Raw genomic sequence first — 19238 nt, 5'->3', positions numbered from 1 at the left:
AGAAAGAAGGACTAGGGGAGACATGATAGCAGTGTTCCAATATCTCAGGGGTTGCCACAAAGAAGATGGAGTCAAACTATTCTCCAAAGCACCTGAGGGTAGAACAAGAAGCAATGGGTGGAAACTAATCAAGGAGAGAAGCAACTTAGAATTGAGGAGAAATTTCCTGATAGTTAGAACAATTAATCAGTGGAACAGCTTGCCTCCAGAAGTTGTGAATGCCCCAACACTGGAAGTCTTTAAGAAGACGTTGGATAGCCATTTGTCTGAAATGGTATAGGGTTTCCTGCCTAGGCAGGGGGTTGGACTAGAAGATTTCCAAGATCCCTTCCAACTCTGCTATTGTATTGTATTAAAACTGAACTCCATCCTGGTGTATTGGGGAAAATATTTATAATTAGGTTTTGTTGGCAACTGTAGGTTTGCAAGGCAGTGTAGCTGGGTATGGTACAGAATAATCTTCTATGCTTACAATTTTCTTCCCTGTCTACTCTTCCTTCTTTCAAAGAGAACTTCTTAAATTTAGAGTAGTCTTCCATTCAGGAAGGGGAGGGCTGATGGCTCAGTGGTTAAAGGCACTGAATTTGTCAGCTGGAAAGTTGACAATCTAGATTCGAGACCCAAGTGCTGCATGACGAGGTCAACTCCCATTACTTGCACTAGCTCCAGCACACCTATCAGTTTCAAAGCATGAAAGCACACCATTACCTTCGGTGGGAAGATAATAGTGTGCCATATGCCTAGGCATATAGTCATGCTGGCCACAGAATGATGGAAATGTCTTTGAACAATGTTGGCTCTCTTGAAATGGAGATGAGCACTGACTCCTAAAGTCAGAAATGACTGCACAGGGAAAACGTTTACCTTTTCCATTCAGATGGAATGGAATTTAACAGGGCTGTTAAATCAGTGTTTGTTGTATATATTTAGTGGGTTTGTCCTAGAAGAGATAAGTTTATGTCTTTATAGATCATACATGAAACATTGTGCATGCAACCTGAATTCTTTCAAAAAAATCTGTTTAAAATTATGAATAAACATGACTCCACCCAACTAAGCCCTATACATATCACATAGATATACACAGTTTTCTTCCATTATTTATTCTTATTTCATTGCCCTCAGCAGCCTATTATATATGACTGTTGGACAGGACCATGAAAAGTATTGTGTCCTATTCCCTGCTCAGTGCAGAAATATCAATGAAAGCAACCCCAACAGCAGCATTTCTGTTTCCATTACCAGCAGAAAACTCTGTGATTAATTTCTTGTCAAGGCCAATGGGAAAAGAGGCCAGGATTCCCTGTCATCCTGGAGCTGTATTTTTTCATGTTCAAGGATTTATGCTCCCTGGCAATATTAAAAGAACTTTGAGAAAGAAAAAAATAATAATTGGTAAACAATGTGATAGTAAGTGAAAGTTTACTAGAAGGAAAAGAAATGCGGGAAAACTATTAATATGATAACTTGCAAAAATAATCATTCCGCAAATATGAAATGTTACAATCTTAGAAAAATATACAGTTGTTCATTTTCCAACTGGAAATATGACAGCTACATATTTTTTCATATTGCAACTTTTTAATATGATAGTAGATGAATATTTAAATACTGCATGTTAATACAGTTTTTTTTCTCCATTGTGTTGGCTATTTATAATATACTATATAATGAAATATCTTCTTTTCCTTTTTCAGTTTATTTTATTTTGTAGGCAAGTAGGTAACTTATCAAATATGAGATATTTTAGGATTTATTGGATCAACCTGATTATAGTGGTGATGACCCCACCACTGCAAGATGTGAAGAGCAAAATTAAGCACTAATTATCTTGGAGATGGAATGGGACAACTTGCAACAGCCATGATCATCTCGCCATTGCCCACTCACCACAGCCAACTTATCATGGGTTGTACCATGGAACTACTCGTTATGGGCCAATTCCACACAGGATGACTCAACTATGCTGAATTGTGTAAATAGACAAAAATGAAAATAAGGTTAAAGAAACAGTGGTGGATAACATATGTTGCACTGAGTGTGAAATTGTTCCAGTGTGAGTTGTCCCATTGCCAGTTAGACACAGCGACTTGTCCTATGGCAATTTGGCTATGGCGGGATGACTGTGGTGGTATGGCTGTAGTGAGTTGGCGTCAGTGAGATGGCCATGGTGAGTTGGCTGCAGTGAATTGTCCTAGATCATCCTGGAGAAGGTCTGTCTACATGGCTATCGACTCTGAGTTGAAAGCAAATAATCAGTCAACTGTGCCTTTCCTTTTTCCTTGTTAGTTGTTTGTAAATGGTAAAAACAAAGAATATTTAATAATTTGCTTTATAAATGAGAGGACTTGAAGAAGTGGGTCACAAAGGGATGGAGCTAAAAACTTTATTCAGAAACGTTGGTGGGTCAGCTTATCTTAATGTGCTGATTAGTCTTTGCTGCTCTTACTGTCTCTTCAGTAAGTAACTAATGGTAGAGTAAAGATCATTCATGCAGGAATACAATGCCTGTGAGCAAGTATAATTATAATGTAGAGTGTGGAATTATAATTAACAATTGGAATACATGTTTTGAGTGCCTTGATGAAAATGAAATATTAGGCTCAAAGTGGAAAAGGTGCTCAATTAAGCCCAATTGTGCTGAAAATGTTATTACAGACTGTGTTCCAAGGCCATTAAAATAATCAGTCTGAAATATATCTAATTTACCTTTGGGTTCTGGCCATAACACCCACAGGTCCTGCTGTACTGCCTTATCATTCCTAGGAGGGATGAGTGAAGAACATTGGGAATGTATGCCAAGAGTATACATTCCCATTATGGTCATTCAAGGCATGAAGTCATCCAACTGCCCAGCTAAAGCAAGAAGGCGTCTGTATTGGGCACCAGTGATAGGGAGGCAAATGATCCCTTTAGAGCAGGGGTGTCAAACTCAATTTCATTAAACTCCTGATAGACTTTTTGCATGAAACAGAAAAAATACATTTGTAATTTTGATATTTTGGAAAAAGAATGGATAAAATAAAAATGTGAGTTCTTTTCTAATTACAGAGTAAGAGACAATATTGTAATTCTATTTGTATTTTCAGTAGAAGAAATCGGAAGCTTCTTTCAATTTTTTGGTCACTTTTTCTGTACTTTTCCCTCCTTTCATCCCTTGCTTTTTTAAATCCTATATTAGTTTGTGTTAGTCTTTATGCGCTTTGTAAAACCTTTAATAAAAACATTTATATACAAAAAGAAAGAGTTCAGTACAGTATACTGTACAATATTCTAATGACAAAAAAGAGAGATTTAACAAAATAGCAATAGCACTTAGACACCACTTCACAGTGCTTTATAAGCAGTTTACAGAGTTAGCATATTGCCCCCAACAATTTGGGTCCTTATTTTCCCACCTTGGAAGAATGAATCCATCTTGAAAAGTGTAAACTATTGTACAATATGCTTAATTTCAAATGCTAGCAAAATAATGTTAGGATCATCCAGCACAGATTAGAGCCTTCTATGGAAAAAGAGATGCCAGATGTTCAGACTGAAAAAGGCCAAGGAACTTGAGATATTATTGCTGACGCATACTGGGTAATTGAGAAAGGAGAAGAATATCAGAAAGAAGTCACATTGTGCTTCATCAATTGTAGAAAGACCTTTGATTGTGCCAATCATGTCAAGCTGTGGAAAGTGTTCAGTAAAATTGGAATCCCATAACATCTCATTGACCAGATGAGAAACTTAGATACAAATCAGGAAGCCACATTATAAACAGAACATGGTGAAATACCAGGTTGATAAAGGAGTGATCAAGGCTCTATAGGTAAAGGTAAAAGTTCCCTTCACACATATGTGCTAGTCATTCCTGACTCTAGGAGGCGGTGCTCATCTCATCTCAAAGATGAAGAGCCAGCTTTGTCCAAACACATCTCTGTGGTCATGTGGCCAGCATGACTAAACACTGAAGGTGAACCAAAGTGATCCCTATTTTTCTACTTGCATTTTTACGTGCTTTTGAACTGCTAGGTTGGCAGAAGCTGGGACAAGTAATGGGAGCTCACCTTTCTGATAGACGAGCTCAGCGTCTTAGCCATTGAGCCACCGTGTCCCTTCAAGGCTCTATAGTTTCTCTTTATATATTCACCAATATACTGAATACAGGGAAGCTAAATTAGAAGAAGATGAACGTGGTTTTAACATTGGTGGAAGAAATATTAATAACTTTAACTATGCTGATTACACTATCCTGATAACTGAAAATGCAAAGGATCTGCAAGTCATAGTTATAAAAGTCAGGAGCAGAATGGTAAAAACAGAACAGAATTCTTTATTGGCCAAGTGTGATTGGACATACAAGGAGTTTGTCTTTGGTGCATATGCTCTCAGTGTACATAACGAGAATAAAATACATTCAACAAGAATAAAAAGATTCAACACTTAGTGATAGTCAAGATTACTAAGAAGCTATCAAACCGTACAATGCAGGGATGGGTTTCAAAACTTTTTAATACCTATTTTGTGACCGTGGTCTATTTTGTGGGTGTGGCTTGGTGGTCATGTAACTGGTAGGGCGTGGCCAACTTGATGTCACTCACCAGGAGATGTCATGGATTGGGTAAAATGTGGTGAAGCTCACTTAACAATGCTCTTGTTTAGCAACCAAAATTTTGGACTCAATTGTAGTCATAAGTCAAGGGCTATCTCTGCCTTCCTCTGCATGGCAGTCTTGTCCTAGTGAACTTCTTCTCCTTTCTGGCAATTTTCCTCTCTGTTAGAGGCACCAAAATAATCTAGACAATATAAGGTTTCCTGCTGCAGCAGGGGGTTGTAGTAGTTTCACTACTAAAAAGATTCCATGGGAGTTGGGTGGTATATAAATTTAATAGTAAAAGTATTAATAAAGCAGTAAATGTATTAAATACTTGAAAGACTGTCTTCCCTAAAATTCTTTACTATGATAAATTGGGTATGACTTGGTTGATATGACATCTGGTTATGGGCACATGAAAAATAAAACTATTGATGTTGGTACTATTCTGTGATTTTAGCCTGTAGCATGCTGACTCAAAGAAAGCTATTTTGGAAAATGCTGCCCTGTTTAAATTCTCTTCCAGGAGTAGCATGGCTGTCTTTCAGGTTTAAAAATAATTTGCAATATTCTTACTAGGACACGTGCAGACCCATTACTGCTTCACAATCAAACTGGCTTCAAATTAACTGCATTCATGAACTATTTGTTTGTTTGTTTGTTTTATTTGAGTTGAGAAGTTATTTATATAACTGCTCAACTGATACATAGGTGTCTGCAGGCAGATTACTGTGGTAATAATATAACTAATGTTTCATTTTTTTTAAAAAATTATCAGCCATTGGGCCTTTTTTTCCTTACAATTTATGGTAATTTTCCTCTATGCATTATGCTGTTCTCTTCCACAGAAAAGTACAAATAAATAATGTCCTATCCTAATCTTTTTTCCATAAGCACTTTGTTAGTTTCTCTGCTGATTGTACAAAAAACACACTGGGTCACAATAATACAACAAAAAGGATGAAACACTGAGATGAGATCATATAGCTAAAATCTAAAAAAAAAAACTGGTAGGGAGTAACAGTGGAATGATTTTGGCTGAAACTTAGCAGGTTTGACATGGTTTAATATAGAATGGGGGATCACCTAGGTCTATTGACTAGAGTGGGATGTAAAATTATCATCACCACCACCCTGGATAAAAATCAAATCTCTTCCATCACTCTGGCAAGAAAAATACATGGATGCTGGCACCAAGAGCTGAGCACATTCAAGCCAAGGCCATCTTTTACTTTCAGCCATAATTAAGTTCGTACATGCTTAATTTCAAGAGAGAAGCTTGTTCGGTACAGAAGCGTCACAATCAAAATCTTTTTCTTTCTGATTAGTGTTAAATGAAGTTCCATAGGATATCACAAAATCAAGATGATCAGAAGAATTGGACACTTCTACATGGGAGGAGGCATGTTTTTGGTTTAAAAAAAACAAGATCATTAAAATGATTAGCCATTTTAATCTATCTGTTTCTGTTGAGATAATATTTAAATGCAGGTCATTCATTTTTGGTTATTTTTATCTCAGGGATTAATCTTATTTTGGAGAATCTATTACCTATGATCCAGTGGTGGGTTTCACATTTTTTTAGAACCTGTTTTGTGGGAGTGGCTTGGTGGTCATGTGACTGAGTTGGAGTGGCTTGGCAATTATGTGACCGGGCGGGAGTAGCTTGGCAGTCATGTGACTGGGTGGGAGTTGCCAAGTCAATGTCACTGAATTCTTTGCCCCAAAGAATGACCTACAAAAAGAAGATATAAAAAAAGGAAATTTATTATTTTGTGCACTTACAACTTAAATAAGAATAAAATAAGTACAGAAAACAATAAAACAGCTACTTACAGAGGAAATATGGCTGTCCTTGCCAGTCTTCAACATTACTGACCACCTTACACACACCCACTTCCATCCCCTCTGCCTCCTCCCTCTTCCTGGATTCACTCGAAGTTTTAAAAACTCACAGCCTGTGCACAGCACACACTCTTCCAGCCCCTCTGCTTCTTCCCTCTTCCTGGATTCACGCCAGTTGTGGGATTCAAATAATTTAACAACCGGTTCTCTGCCCTAATGACCAGCTGGGTAGGTGTGGTGGTCATGGGACCATGTGGGCATGGCCAACTCAACATCACTCAAGTTGATGGGCGCTTCACCTTAGCTGTTACAATGTAATGAGGGTTAACCGGAGAGGCAGTTTCTGTAAGCAGGGCAATAAAGATGAGGCTAGCAACAATACCAGAATGTTTCCTTCCTGCCTTCCTTACAGTATTAGCCCTGTAAAGTGGAAAAAAGCAAAAGGAGATTTCTTCCAACAACCGGTTCTCCAAACTGCTTGGAAAGTTAACAACCGGTTCTCCTGAATAGGTGCAGGCTGGCTGAATCCCACCACTGATTCACGCAGACATTTTTAAAACTCACAGCCTGTACACACACACACACACTCTTCCAGCCCCTCTGCCTCTTCCCTCTTCCTCAACATCCTCCCCGCCTACCCCAGCTACTCACCAGTTCTTTCTTCTTCTGGTTCTTCTTCTGAGAACTTTTCGGCAGCATGATGTGGATGGGCGGGGCAAGTGAAAGAGCAAACGAGGGGAGGGAGCGTTCCGGTACGGGGCCTTCTGACCAACGGATACGGGAAGGCACACTGAATTTCACCATCTGGTAGGGCCGTACCGGTTGTACCTGTTGAAACCCACCCCTGCTGGGATCCTTTCACCCTATCCAGGAAAAAGAAAGATTGGAGATATTTTGACACCAACTGCTGCACTTTAAATTGTTTAGAACAAGGTTGCTATATAATAAACCATCTCTCTATTAATGCTGATACATATCACCTGAACAACATCTTAGGGATACTTAAAAAGTGGCCTAATATTGGGTATAAGACTTTGGTCCATGAGCATTTTGTCATGGAACTATTTCAACTCTCCACCTCCTTGTAAACATTTCAAGGTAAACTTTGCAATCTACTTGATTCTTCCTCACAAGGAATTCTGGATTAAGGACCACAGAGATGACTTTGGGGAAGGAAGTTACTGTTAGCAAAACAGAATTTAAGCCCAGGAAAAGAAGCAAATGTTTCAAAGAAATGTAAACTTGATTCTGTGGGTTCCCTGGTGCTCTCTGAGCTTGGTTGTTTTCTTGCAGATGTTTCATTACCAAACTAGATAATATCATCAGAAACTTGATTCTCTGATATAAGAGAGGCTTTTAGGATTTCAAGATTCTGTTACTATATAGTCTATATCATGAGATGGAGTTTCAGAGTGTCTTGTGGACCTGTCCTGACCTGTCCTAATTTGAAGGGTTAAACGTTGGGAACCATGAACCACTCAGTGTATCCTTCAGTCATCCAATAGGAGACTACAAAATTATCAGAGGACTTCAGATATTTGATTTCCCATTCCTTACAGAAAGGAGCAAAATAAATAAGTGGCTCCCCCTTGTGCTTTCAGCATATATTGTTTGTCTTTGGCCAAGCCCCAAAATATCTGAGCAGTTGATATAAGAGGAAAGCTATCTGGTGACAAGGCAATATATTTCTTGCATATAAATTTCTGTTAAAAGCTGTTCAGATGGCATGACACCACAAATTTGCACTCCCAAGTAGGAACTTTCCCCAACATTTTAACTATGGTTCCAGAATCTGTGTGGGTAGAGAAAGTGTGTGTAAAGGCTTGTACTCTGAGTTTGGATTGATATGATAGTTGGATCTGTGCATAAGCAGAGATGGTCAGGGCAGTGCATTTTTACAGGCATTATAAAACTGACTAGAGGGATTAAGAAGAGATTTGCCAATAAAGTTTGCAAAATACTAGGAAATAAGAGTTAAGGCACACCTGAGCCAAAAGAAAATTGCTTCATTTTCCCTTGGAAGACACTGTTTGGGAACATTTGGGCATAGCACCCAATACTGGCTTAGCTCAAATAACAGTAGTGGACAGGACTTAAATACACTTATAGGAATACTGCAACCCAGGAATAAACCACTGAGGTTCAAGTCCTAATATTTCCTAATATGGGTTGAAAAGAACTGATAAGCATGAACTAATAAACCCACCTTTTCATCTTTCAGCAAATTGGTTTGTGATTACTATCTATCTTGTGGTAGCCATTTTGTAAATTGGCAGACTTCTGAGCAATCATTTTGTGAAAGCATTCAAGACCTGCTGTCAGAATTTTAAGTTTGCCTATCAGTCCCCATCCATCCCCAATAGTCTTCTCAGTACATCCTATCTGGGTTAGCAACTTGGTATAATGCTTTCATGAGAGCTTTAAACTGTACCAGCACTGGGAGAAAGGTTTCAAAATCTTTGGCAGAGTTTTCCCCACCAATACTTCCTTGAGATTCCTTTTTAGGTGGAATTGAATTTCTTGCATGAAAATCGGACACTGTTGTTGAATATGGAGGCTTGTTTCTGGAACTGACATCTTCCCGAGTCTCAGCTTCTCCTGTTGTGGCTTCTCAACCATAACACACTCTCTAAGCACATTTATTTGACTTTTATTGAAAATAATCTGATCTGCCAAGTGGAAAAAAAATCAGAGACCTTTCATGCTCAAGCTGCTAAAGGGCTTTTGTTGAATTTCTGTCTGTCCATTTTTTGTACAAGACACGTTTAACTTTTGTAAGGCTCCATGAACTTCTGTTTGGGAAAGGTAAGCTTACAAAAGTTAATAAATATATGCATTCTATTTATAGCATTGAAAGAGGCTGTGCCTATGTACAGTTTACTGAATGGGATGTAGTGATTTAAGGTGACATGAATTGAATGAGCAGCCTCCAGGGTTAGAAAATGTTTCCCTAATTGCACAGCTGTGAAGTTACTCAGTAAAGTCATTTAACATAAAACAAATTGAAAATGGCACTCTTAATTGAAACAAGAGAATTTGTACCAAGACGAGGCATCCTTCTTTTATGTAATATATGCAATTTTGAAAGGACATATCTCAAGGCTTGTACCAATAGGCAATAAATGGCACCAGTGTTTAGGGTTGTAACAATTACGATAATTATTATTGCAATTGATGGAATTGATGCTATTTTCTCCCACAAATACTGCGATGAACTGCTGTAGTTGCCAAACCATCTGCCTCTTTCAGAGAAGGCCCACCTTCATTTTGTTCCCCCTTCCCCACCTTCTTCTATTTGCAGCTCTGTTATATGCAACCATTTTTGGGAATGTGACAACTATCTTTCAGCAAATGTATGCTAATACAAACCGATATCATGAAATGCTAAACAGTGTCCGGGACTTCCTGAAGCTCTACCAAGTGCCCAAAGGCTTGAGTGAACGTGTGATGGACTACATTGTTTCTACTTGGTCAATGTCCAGGGGCATTGATACTGAAAAGGTGAGGTCCAGGGGTAAAATTCAGCAGATTCTAACAGGTTCTGGAGAACCAGTAGCAGAAATTTTGATTAGTTCGGAGAACCTGCAAATACCACCTCCGGCTGGCCCCAGAGTTGGCTGGGAATGGAGATTTTGCAGTATCCTTCCCCTGCCACGCCCACCAAGCCACGCCCACAGAACTGGTAGTAAATAAAAATTGGGATATGCTTTTTTATTTTCCATTTTCATGACATACAATCACATGTATACTGTTACATAGTCAATATCCTATTGTATTAAGTAGTAATTACATCAGTTCCTCTTGTCATCAACGCCCAAAAAGGTAAAAACCCATTATTAGCTCTTCTGCTCTCCATACACCTTAGTAAATAATTGAATTTCACCACTGGTGAGGTCCCTTGAAAAATCTAGCATTACTTAGCTTTTCACTGCTATTTATTCATATCCTATATATTTACTGCTTCCCTGAGTCCTTGTTTTGTAGAAAATCAATAAGTAGAACAATTGGTTGATAAATGTAGATCTGCAAATTCTCAAGCCAAATTCTCAAGCATGCTCTGCCAATTTTGCATACATACAAAAATTGAAAAATATTACAAAATGAATAACAAGTGTGCTTTGTACGCTGCAGTGGTTCTAGTGTTATATGCTTATCTGAGAAAATCTGTTCAAATTTCATATATCCCTTGAATCTCTAAACCCCTGAGGTTTTAATTTATCTAAAAAAAAATAAGATTAAGTCTGACCTTTTTATGTTTATGAATTAATGTTTTAAATATAATAGTTAACTGGTTCAAAATATCAGTTGTAAGAAACTGTGATGATCAGTTGCAGTATATAGCAACAAGCTTATCGGTCATACGAAACAGATTAAGAGTTTTACCACATTTTTGTTATTTTATTATACTTATTTGTATTTATAACAAATAAATATTTTTAAAATTTATTTTAATATTTTCATGGTTAATTAATCTGAAAATAAGTTTGTCTTAAATCACTGGTTTTTTTGGTCTTGTAAAACTATAATAATCTGAAGTTTCTTTAATTTATTGTTAAGCAAAATGTGGGAAAACCCAATTGAAAACAGGCTTTGCTTATTTAACTTGCCTCAAAATCCTTTGACAATCCTTTGTCAACATTTACTGTGATTAACAGAAGAGAATAAGCTTCCAGTTCTAGCTAGAACTAATTTAAAATATAAAGAAAGAATAAATTCGCTGGCAAATATACGAAGGATTAATTAATCTAAGGATAAATCTCGCACAGAGTTTTAACACGTTCTTTAAGGCTTGTACACACTTATTTTTGGTCCTGTTGTCCTAGGTTTTACAGATCTGTCCTAAGGACATGAGAGCAGATATCTGTGTACATCTGAATCGAAAAGTTTTTAAAGAGCACCCAGCATTCAGACTGGCTAGTGATGGGTGCCTGCGAGCTCTTGCAATGGAATTTCAGACTGTGCATTGTGCTCCGGGAGATCTCATTTACCATGCGGGTGAGAGCGTGGACAATCTGTGCTTTGTGGTTTCAGGATCCTTGGAGGTGATCCAAGATGATGAAGTTGTTGCAATTTTGGGTAAGTTCTACTATATTTTATCTGCGAGTATATCTGTGTTGAGATACAAACTGTAATTTGTATTGGTGGAAGGTTCACAATATGTTAGCAATGTGGACATTGACTATACAGCAATAATTAGTATTGGAACTGAAGTATAAAACAAAATGTCTGCTTGTTAGATTTGGCCAGAGGATCCTTCCACATTCTTTCAAACAGCAACATTTGTTTAATCTATCTATATAAATGGTTGTGTGTGTGTATGTTCCAGCATAACTCTGGAATGCCTCAAGCAGTTTCAACCAAATTTGGTACACAGATGACTTACGCTCTGGAAAAAAATATTGTAGGGATAAGACACCCCCAAAACCCCATGGGGTATGCGTTCTGTTAAGATACAGCCTGTTGTGCCTTAAAATGGCTTCTACTGTACTGCCATAAAAGGGCTTCTACTGTACAGTGCAGTGGAGTTGCCATGGTAACAGCTTCACAGTACGCTACAAGAAGGCTCCTTCTGCTAAGGGGGAAAATCCAACATTAGAAATTACATTTGATCTGGACATTTTCACCCTATAAATAAATACCCAGGCAACACTGGGGTTATCAGCTAGTAAATGATAAAGGAATCGTGGAAAACTAAACTTATGGACAGATTTATCTTTTTTATGTGGGTACTCTTATTTATGAAATGTCCTCTGTAGAAAAATTTACCTGGCACCTATGCTACCTTCTTTTTTGGCCTTTTAGTTTTCTCAGCTCTTTTGAAAACTGTAGTAATGTTTTTGGACATTTATTGTTTTGGTGCTAATTTTATTATAGGTAGTCCTCAAGTTATGACCAAAATTGAGCCCAAAATTTATGTTGCTAAGTGTGAAAGTGAGTTTTGCCCTATGTTGTGACTTTTCTTGCCACATTTGTTAAGTGAATCACAACAGTTGTTAAATTAATAACCCGGTTGTTAAGTGAATCTGGACTCCTCATTGACTTTGCTTGCAGAAGATGGGGTAAGATGGTCACATGATTCCGGGACACTGTAACCGTCATAAATGTGAGTCAGTTGTCAAGCATCTGAATGTAAATCATATGACCATGGGGATACTGCAAGGGTCATAAGTCATTTTTTTAATGGTCACTAAGTGAACTTTTGTAAGTCGAGGACTACTTGTATTGAGCTTTCTCTTTATTGTTGTTACTCCCATAGCTAAAATTTATTTATTTTTCATTGTGATATCTTCTGGTATGGTTTTGGTCTTGTTTTAGTCTAGTGCACACAAGACCGTCCATTGACTGAAGACACTAACAAAAGCTGGCAAGACATGACACACCTCCCCAACCCCTCTTAGTTGCTCAGCTCCACTTACACAGTTCTTCAAAGTCAATAGTTTGACCTGTGCAGCCATCTGAAAACTTACAATCTCTGTTACAAGATCCTGACCTACAATCCATGCACTTTCACAACATACCCATGTACAGAGCCTCAGTCAGGCTGTTTGCATTTTGATACAATCATAATGCTAATAGAGTATTTGAAGCTCGGGGTTGAACGGTGGATTCCTTGGTGCTCTCTAAGTTTGGTTGTCTTCTTGCGGATGTTCCATTACTTAGTTAGGTAATGAAACATCTGCAAGAAAACGACCAGGCTCAGAGAGCATCAAGGACTCCACACTCATAATGCTAATAGGAAGAGAGTAATGTCTAAATTGAAAACATTTGCCACATTTCCACATGCTTCCGAATATAAGCAAAGAACATTACTTGGTAGAATTGCTTGCACTCCAGCATAGGTGATTCAGGGATGCCTTGTCTGCCATGCAGTTTTCGAGAGCCAATAATCCCTGGCTGTTGATTTTATTATAAGGATTTTATAATATTATTATTTTATAAAGATATTATAAGGATTCCTTTTAGCTACTGGTATATATCTGCATCAGGGGTGGGTTCAAGCTTCTGCTACTGCCGATTCACTCAGGGATGTGCTTGATGCATGCTACATGTGCTTCATGCATGCTACATGTGCTTCATGCATGCCACACACACTTGATGCATGCTACACACGTATGTGCAGTAGTAAAAAATGATAAAAAACAAGATGGTGGCACATATGGCACCACCAATAGAACCGGTTCGGGGACATGGCAGGCCGAGTTACTACCAACTTGGCTGAACTGTGGCCGAACCCGGAGGAACCCACATCTGATCTGTTTGCCTTTTTTGAGTCGGAATGGGACAACTTGCCACAACCAACTTACAGCCAATTCACTCCTGCCAATTCACCATTCACCATGGGAAAACACATTGTAGGATAATTCAACAATTTTATTTAATTATTTAAAATAATTAAAAATTATTTTAATTTTCTGTCATTCACATTTAATTTTGTCCCTCTTTTTGCATCCTTTCTTTAATGATGTTATTTCACAATTTCTTCTATATTATGTAATTTTTGTCCTGCGGCAAGTTATCCCGCAGCGAGTTGGCCATGGTGATTGGGTTGCTTGTTGGGCTTGTAATTGGGTGTGCGTGTGTTCCTCTTTTGGTTTTTGATATCACAGAAAGTTTTGTGCCTTCTCTTGGTCCACCTCAGTGATAGAGGAGAGTTATGAGGCTTTTGGGGAGCTGGAGTTGGTAACTTATCTTTTGTTTCACCTATAAACCTGTGAATTGAAAGCATATTTTCCCTTGGCCTTTGGATAAACTTGATTTATAGTATGTTTATTATACAAGGGAACAAAATGTATTCTGTTAGCCAAGAAGAATAACCTAATCAAATGAAATATTGTTCTAGGAGGCACAGCTTCCTACTTTCAATATAAAGTTGGCTGCAGTAGCGTTATACATGTGAGGTGAACTGTCCTTTGTGTCTTAAAGATATATATTTACATAGATAATACAGCTAGAATAATATTTTCCCTGTTGCAAGGAGATTGTGTAGATATAACTCCTAACAAAAATGATATTAAGTTAAAATAAAACTAAAGGACTGATTGGGCTTTTATGAACACTGTGCACAGTCCTACTTCCTCCAAACTTTGGCTCAAAAGTGTCAGGCTAATAATTTCTGATGAATACCTACTCATATGCAACCTTCGAATCATAGCAGGTACTGAGGCCAGGGGTTTTTCTAAACCATTTTCTCCTGAAAGAACCCTTCTGATATGCAACCCCTTTGTGGTGACTGAGCTGGATGACACAGTAGGAGTAGACTCTCCTAGCTTCTGTTAGTTGCTTTCAGCTGAGCTACACATACTCCTTCCTTCTGGACATCTGCACTAGGTGGTAGCTTGAGGCGAGCAAGGAGCCTGAAGTAGGATGGTAGGTCATCTATCAAAAAGTTACCTCTGCCCTCTTCCCAGCCACAACACCATGTTGAATCCAGATGATGGTTGGAAGCTCAGCATGTGGGGAGATAAGATCTGAAGCAGCAAGTGACCTCTCACTAGTTTTCTTTCACAGCATTCATGAGCTGATGTGATGAATGAGCTCTGCCTCATGTTGTAAGAATGCTGAGGCAGACCAACAGGCAGACTTTCCTGAATCACATTTTGAGTTCCCATATTAATATATGGGAGGCAGACTATGGATGAGCTTTGGGAAACCACAGTTATGCTTACAATCTTACTTCTGCTTTCCTTTGCTTTACAGACCTGGGATGCTCGCATATGTGAGGATTGGTCACAAAGTTACTTTTCAATTACCACCATAACTGCCAATAGCTGCTAAACAAGGCAATCATTAAATGAGGACTACCTCTATTATCTTGCTACCCGCCTTCACATAGAATCATATAACTAAATTTGCTAAAAGCTGAATTTTTTAAAAAAATATATTTTTATTTTCAAAACAAACATACAAATCCTCCTTCTTTACATACTGTAGAAAGTATATCAGTTGGTTGCAAAAGGCTTTTGTGCATCTCTTCCACCATCATCAAATATAGTTCATATTAACTCTAATATCTCAACTTGGATATTTATTATATTACCATCATCATACTTCCATTTTTTGACTATGATTATTTGACTATGATTATTTGACTATGATTATTTAAACGTCCTTCATCATAAAATATACCAAGATTTAATACATAACCACATACTGGCATTTCATTTACTTATTTATAAAATCCTCCATTAACATTGAATCCTCATACCCTATTCTAGCTAAACATCCATAATATTTAATACCAAAATTTTCTAATCCTCCTTTCCAAATCCCTGTTTACTATTTACATCCAATTCCGTTATATTATACCCATATAATGTAATGTATACAATGTGTAGTGTTAAGATAAGTAATAATTGGATATGAATATTGAATGTTACCCATGAAGGGAAGGCTAGAAATCCTTTTGGTCTATATATAAAGGTTATTAATAATAATAACAATAAAAAAGAACAAAATTAGACACAGCTAAGTTTTAATTATTAATGGTAAAATATTATGATATAGGATATAGTTAAATAAAGAAAGGATAATGATAATAAATTATATACATGTATGGGTATAATAAAAGCTGAATTTTTGAGTCTCTGCACTCTCAAGCTGCTGTGATTTTAAATGCTTGCTGGAATTTTGTAATGAATTTTGGTAGGTTACTGACTCTGCTATGAGTTAATAGCCTTAGAAGCTATTGAAGAAGTTATTAAGTTGCTGTGCAGTAATGTAGACTTGCCTGGGAAAAAATCTGAGTGCTAAACAGATGTCAAGATGTACCAAGGGCTACTGGGACAGAAGAAAAAACATGACAGTTTTCTCTTAGACAAGAGCCAGCAGTAATTTGAGTCTGTTTCTAGCACTAATTAAAACACACTTCTGTTCCCTGTAACAGAAGGACCCCAAAAAGAAAACCCAAACTCACCCAAGAGTTGAATTTATAGGTAATCCATGGTACTTTGACTTGCATGTTTCATGTTGATTTTTTAAAATTGTGAATGAACTTATTAGTGGCTTTTAAATTAAAGGACATTTTTCTCCCTTGTATATAGAATAGAATAGAATAGAATAGAATAGAATAGAATAGAATAGAATAGAATAGAATAACAGTGTTGGAAGGGACCTTGGATGTCTTCTAGTCCAACCCCCTGCTTAGGCAGGAAACCTTACACCACTTCAGACAAATGGTTATCCAACATCTTCTTAAAAACTTCCAGGGTTGGAGTATTTACAACTTCTGGAGGCAAGTTGTTCCACTGATTAATTGTTCTCACTGTCAGGAAATTTCTCCTCAGTTCTAAGTTGCTTCTCTCCTTGATTAGTTTCCACCCATTGCTTCTTGTTCTACTCAAGCTGCTTTGGAGAATAGTTTGACTCCCTCTTCTTTATATAAACAATGTAAGAATATAGAGTTGGCCAGGAAGCACCACCTAAGAGAAGATACTGGAGTTTTGGGGAGACTTTTTGTTAATGATATTGAACCTGCTAGTGGGAGACATCCTGAGACTGAAGGAAATGTGGATAGAATTTGTATGAAGAAAAGGTGAAATGCTACTTTTTAAGGTACTAATGTCAAACATCAGCAAATATGCATAGAATATTCCTTTTTTCTTCCTTTTCTTTCACAGGGAGGTTATTAATCAATAGTTCTCATATAAACAGGATTTCTGTCACTCTGTTTAAAACTAGAATAATACTCTAAATAATGTAACTATGATAACTCTCCATTATTAGAAAATTAGCTTCTGCTGGTCTGTTTTTACACTGACGCTATCCTGGACAGTGTGACATTTATTTTAATAAACATTGGCTTTGATCCTAAGATAAATCAAGGAAGTTCATAGAAGAAGTTTCATCCTGTCTTTCACGTACAGTCCCCTGAAAGCTTCTTTCAACATCAAACAGCTTTTAAATAACGTGAGATAAGCCTGGGAGAAGTAACTGGGGGAAAGAGGATAAAAGCCCAGTTGTAGGAATATTCAGAATTAAGTCCCATGAACTTTAGTAAGGCTTAGTCCCAAATATATGTGCCTATTATTACAGCCTGGATTAGATTCGGAGGATTGCTGGCTTTGTGTGATCCCATGTTCCTTGCACTACTCCACATTCTCTTCAGGAACTTCATGAATATCTCTCTCTCCCCTCTGAGGCCAAAGGAGATAGGATTCTTTTTTTTTCTTATGTATAATTTCTGAAATTGGTTTATCGGAGGAGCCAAGGCCCTGTTTTTCACCTGCTATCCCGAAATTTGGCTAGAGTGAGATGACCCAGTTGTGCCAGATTGGGAAATGCCTCTTAATATAAAACATTATGAATAAAAGGGTTATTATATGACAGTGGCACCAGCAAGTATAAAAAGCCTACTTTTCTGACGCAAATCTGAATGTTTTAATTTGTTTACCATCACCAGGGGATGGGTGGTTTCATTTATTTACTCTGAATAAGATAATACTTTGCACTGAAGGCAAACATGGCTTTTGTGTCCTCAGATCTCCAGAGTAAGTTATTATTTACATAACCATAATCCCTGAGGAAGAATTTAAAGAAAATAATGTTATTCCTATGGAGAACTTTGTGTATCTTTTGTTCTGTATGAGGAGGGTGTTAAATGGTCCATTTGCTTCAGGGAAGGAAAATCCTGCTGCTTTAATTTTATCTAATTGCCATCTTAACGTGTTCAGATAGAGTTGTTCTTGTAATGTTTATCTGAAATGGCTTTGCTTTATTGCTTTACCTCATTTATATAGAGATGCCAGAGATGCTAGTTGTATCCCAGAGGAATAGATTTATAGAAAAACATAAAAATATCTCAATCTTGCCCAGAAAAGCAAGGGATCTTACTCTGCAAATCTACAAACAGCACTTGGAATTTTGTCAAATCAAGAGCAAATGACTAAGCCGCAATTAAATGGAAATCCTAGCTGGGTATCCTGAGAATTGAAGCTCAACATATCTGGAAGGTTGGGGAAAACAGACCATGGGGAATATTGAATCCACTTGAATGTTACTTTTCAGTTATATATTGTATAAATGCATAGTAAAATATTGACTGATGTTTTTATTACATCATGAAATGAGTAGTGCATGGCCAGTTACAGGGCGTTAACAACGTATTGGAATTCTGCCATTCTTTCTTGAGAGCAGACAATTGCTCCAACTACAGGCATACTTTTCTGGAAGTAAGCCCACTAACCATATAAGTAGACAGTATACTGTAAACTAGCATTGAATCTGAGCATTGAGACTCAGTACCATATTTTTTGGAGTATAACACGCACCGGAGTATAACACGCAGCAAGGTTTTGAAGAGGAATTTTTTTTAAAAAAAGTTTCTGCACTCTGAAAACCTCCCCAAAATGGCCCATTTTTCATGAATATGGGCCCTTAAAAAAGGGGGGGGAATGAATAGCCATTATGAGGCTTGTAGAGTGCTCCTGGGGGGTGGGAGTGGGGCAAAAATGAGAAAAAAACGACCCATTTTTCACAAAAACAGCCCCCCTTTTTTTCCTCGAAAAAAGGGCATGGATAGCCTTTAGGAAGCTTATAGAGTGCTGCTAGGGACTGGGAAAGAGGCAAAAAATGGGCCATTTTTTGCTCATTTCTTCCCTCCCAAGCCCGCAGGAGGTCTCTGAAAGCCTTCTAAAAGCTATGCACAGCCATTTTGGTGAAGGAGGCGGAATTTCTGCAAAAATATAGTGTATTCAGTGTATAAGGTGCACCCAGATTTTCAGCCTCTTTTTTGCGGGAAAAAGGTGTGTTTTATACTCTGAAAAATATAGTAATTTCAATTGAATAATGCACATTAATCCATACTAGCTTCATAACA

The 19238-nt window shown here is 37.6% G+C and overlaps 1 protein-coding gene across 1 annotated transcript in view; it reads left to right on the top strand.

Annotated features, from left to right (window-relative positions):
• The window catches only part of KCNH1 (potassium voltage-gated channel subfamily H member 1), a 220384-nt gene that overhangs the window by 103200 nt on the left and 97946 nt on the right, over window positions 1-19238 (top strand). The window contains exons 8-9 of the mRNA XM_087717743.1: window positions 9726-9925; window positions 11248-11500. Coding sequence (XP_087573869.1) covers window positions 9726-9925; window positions 11248-11500 — 453 coding nt within the window. The remainder of the gene's footprint in view (window positions 1-9725; window positions 9926-11247; window positions 11501-19238) is intronic.

This window comes from Thamnophis sirtalis, unplaced genomic scaffold, assembly GCF_051295495.1.
Source record: "Thamnophis sirtalis isolate CommonGarterSnake01/CBP01778 unplaced genomic scaffold, rThaSir2_p1.2 scaffold_6, whole genome shotgun sequence".
Taxonomy (NCBI): domain Eukaryota; kingdom Metazoa; phylum Chordata; class Lepidosauria; order Squamata; family Natricidae; genus Thamnophis; species Thamnophis sirtalis.
This window is presented reverse-complemented; position numbering and strand designations above follow the sequence as displayed.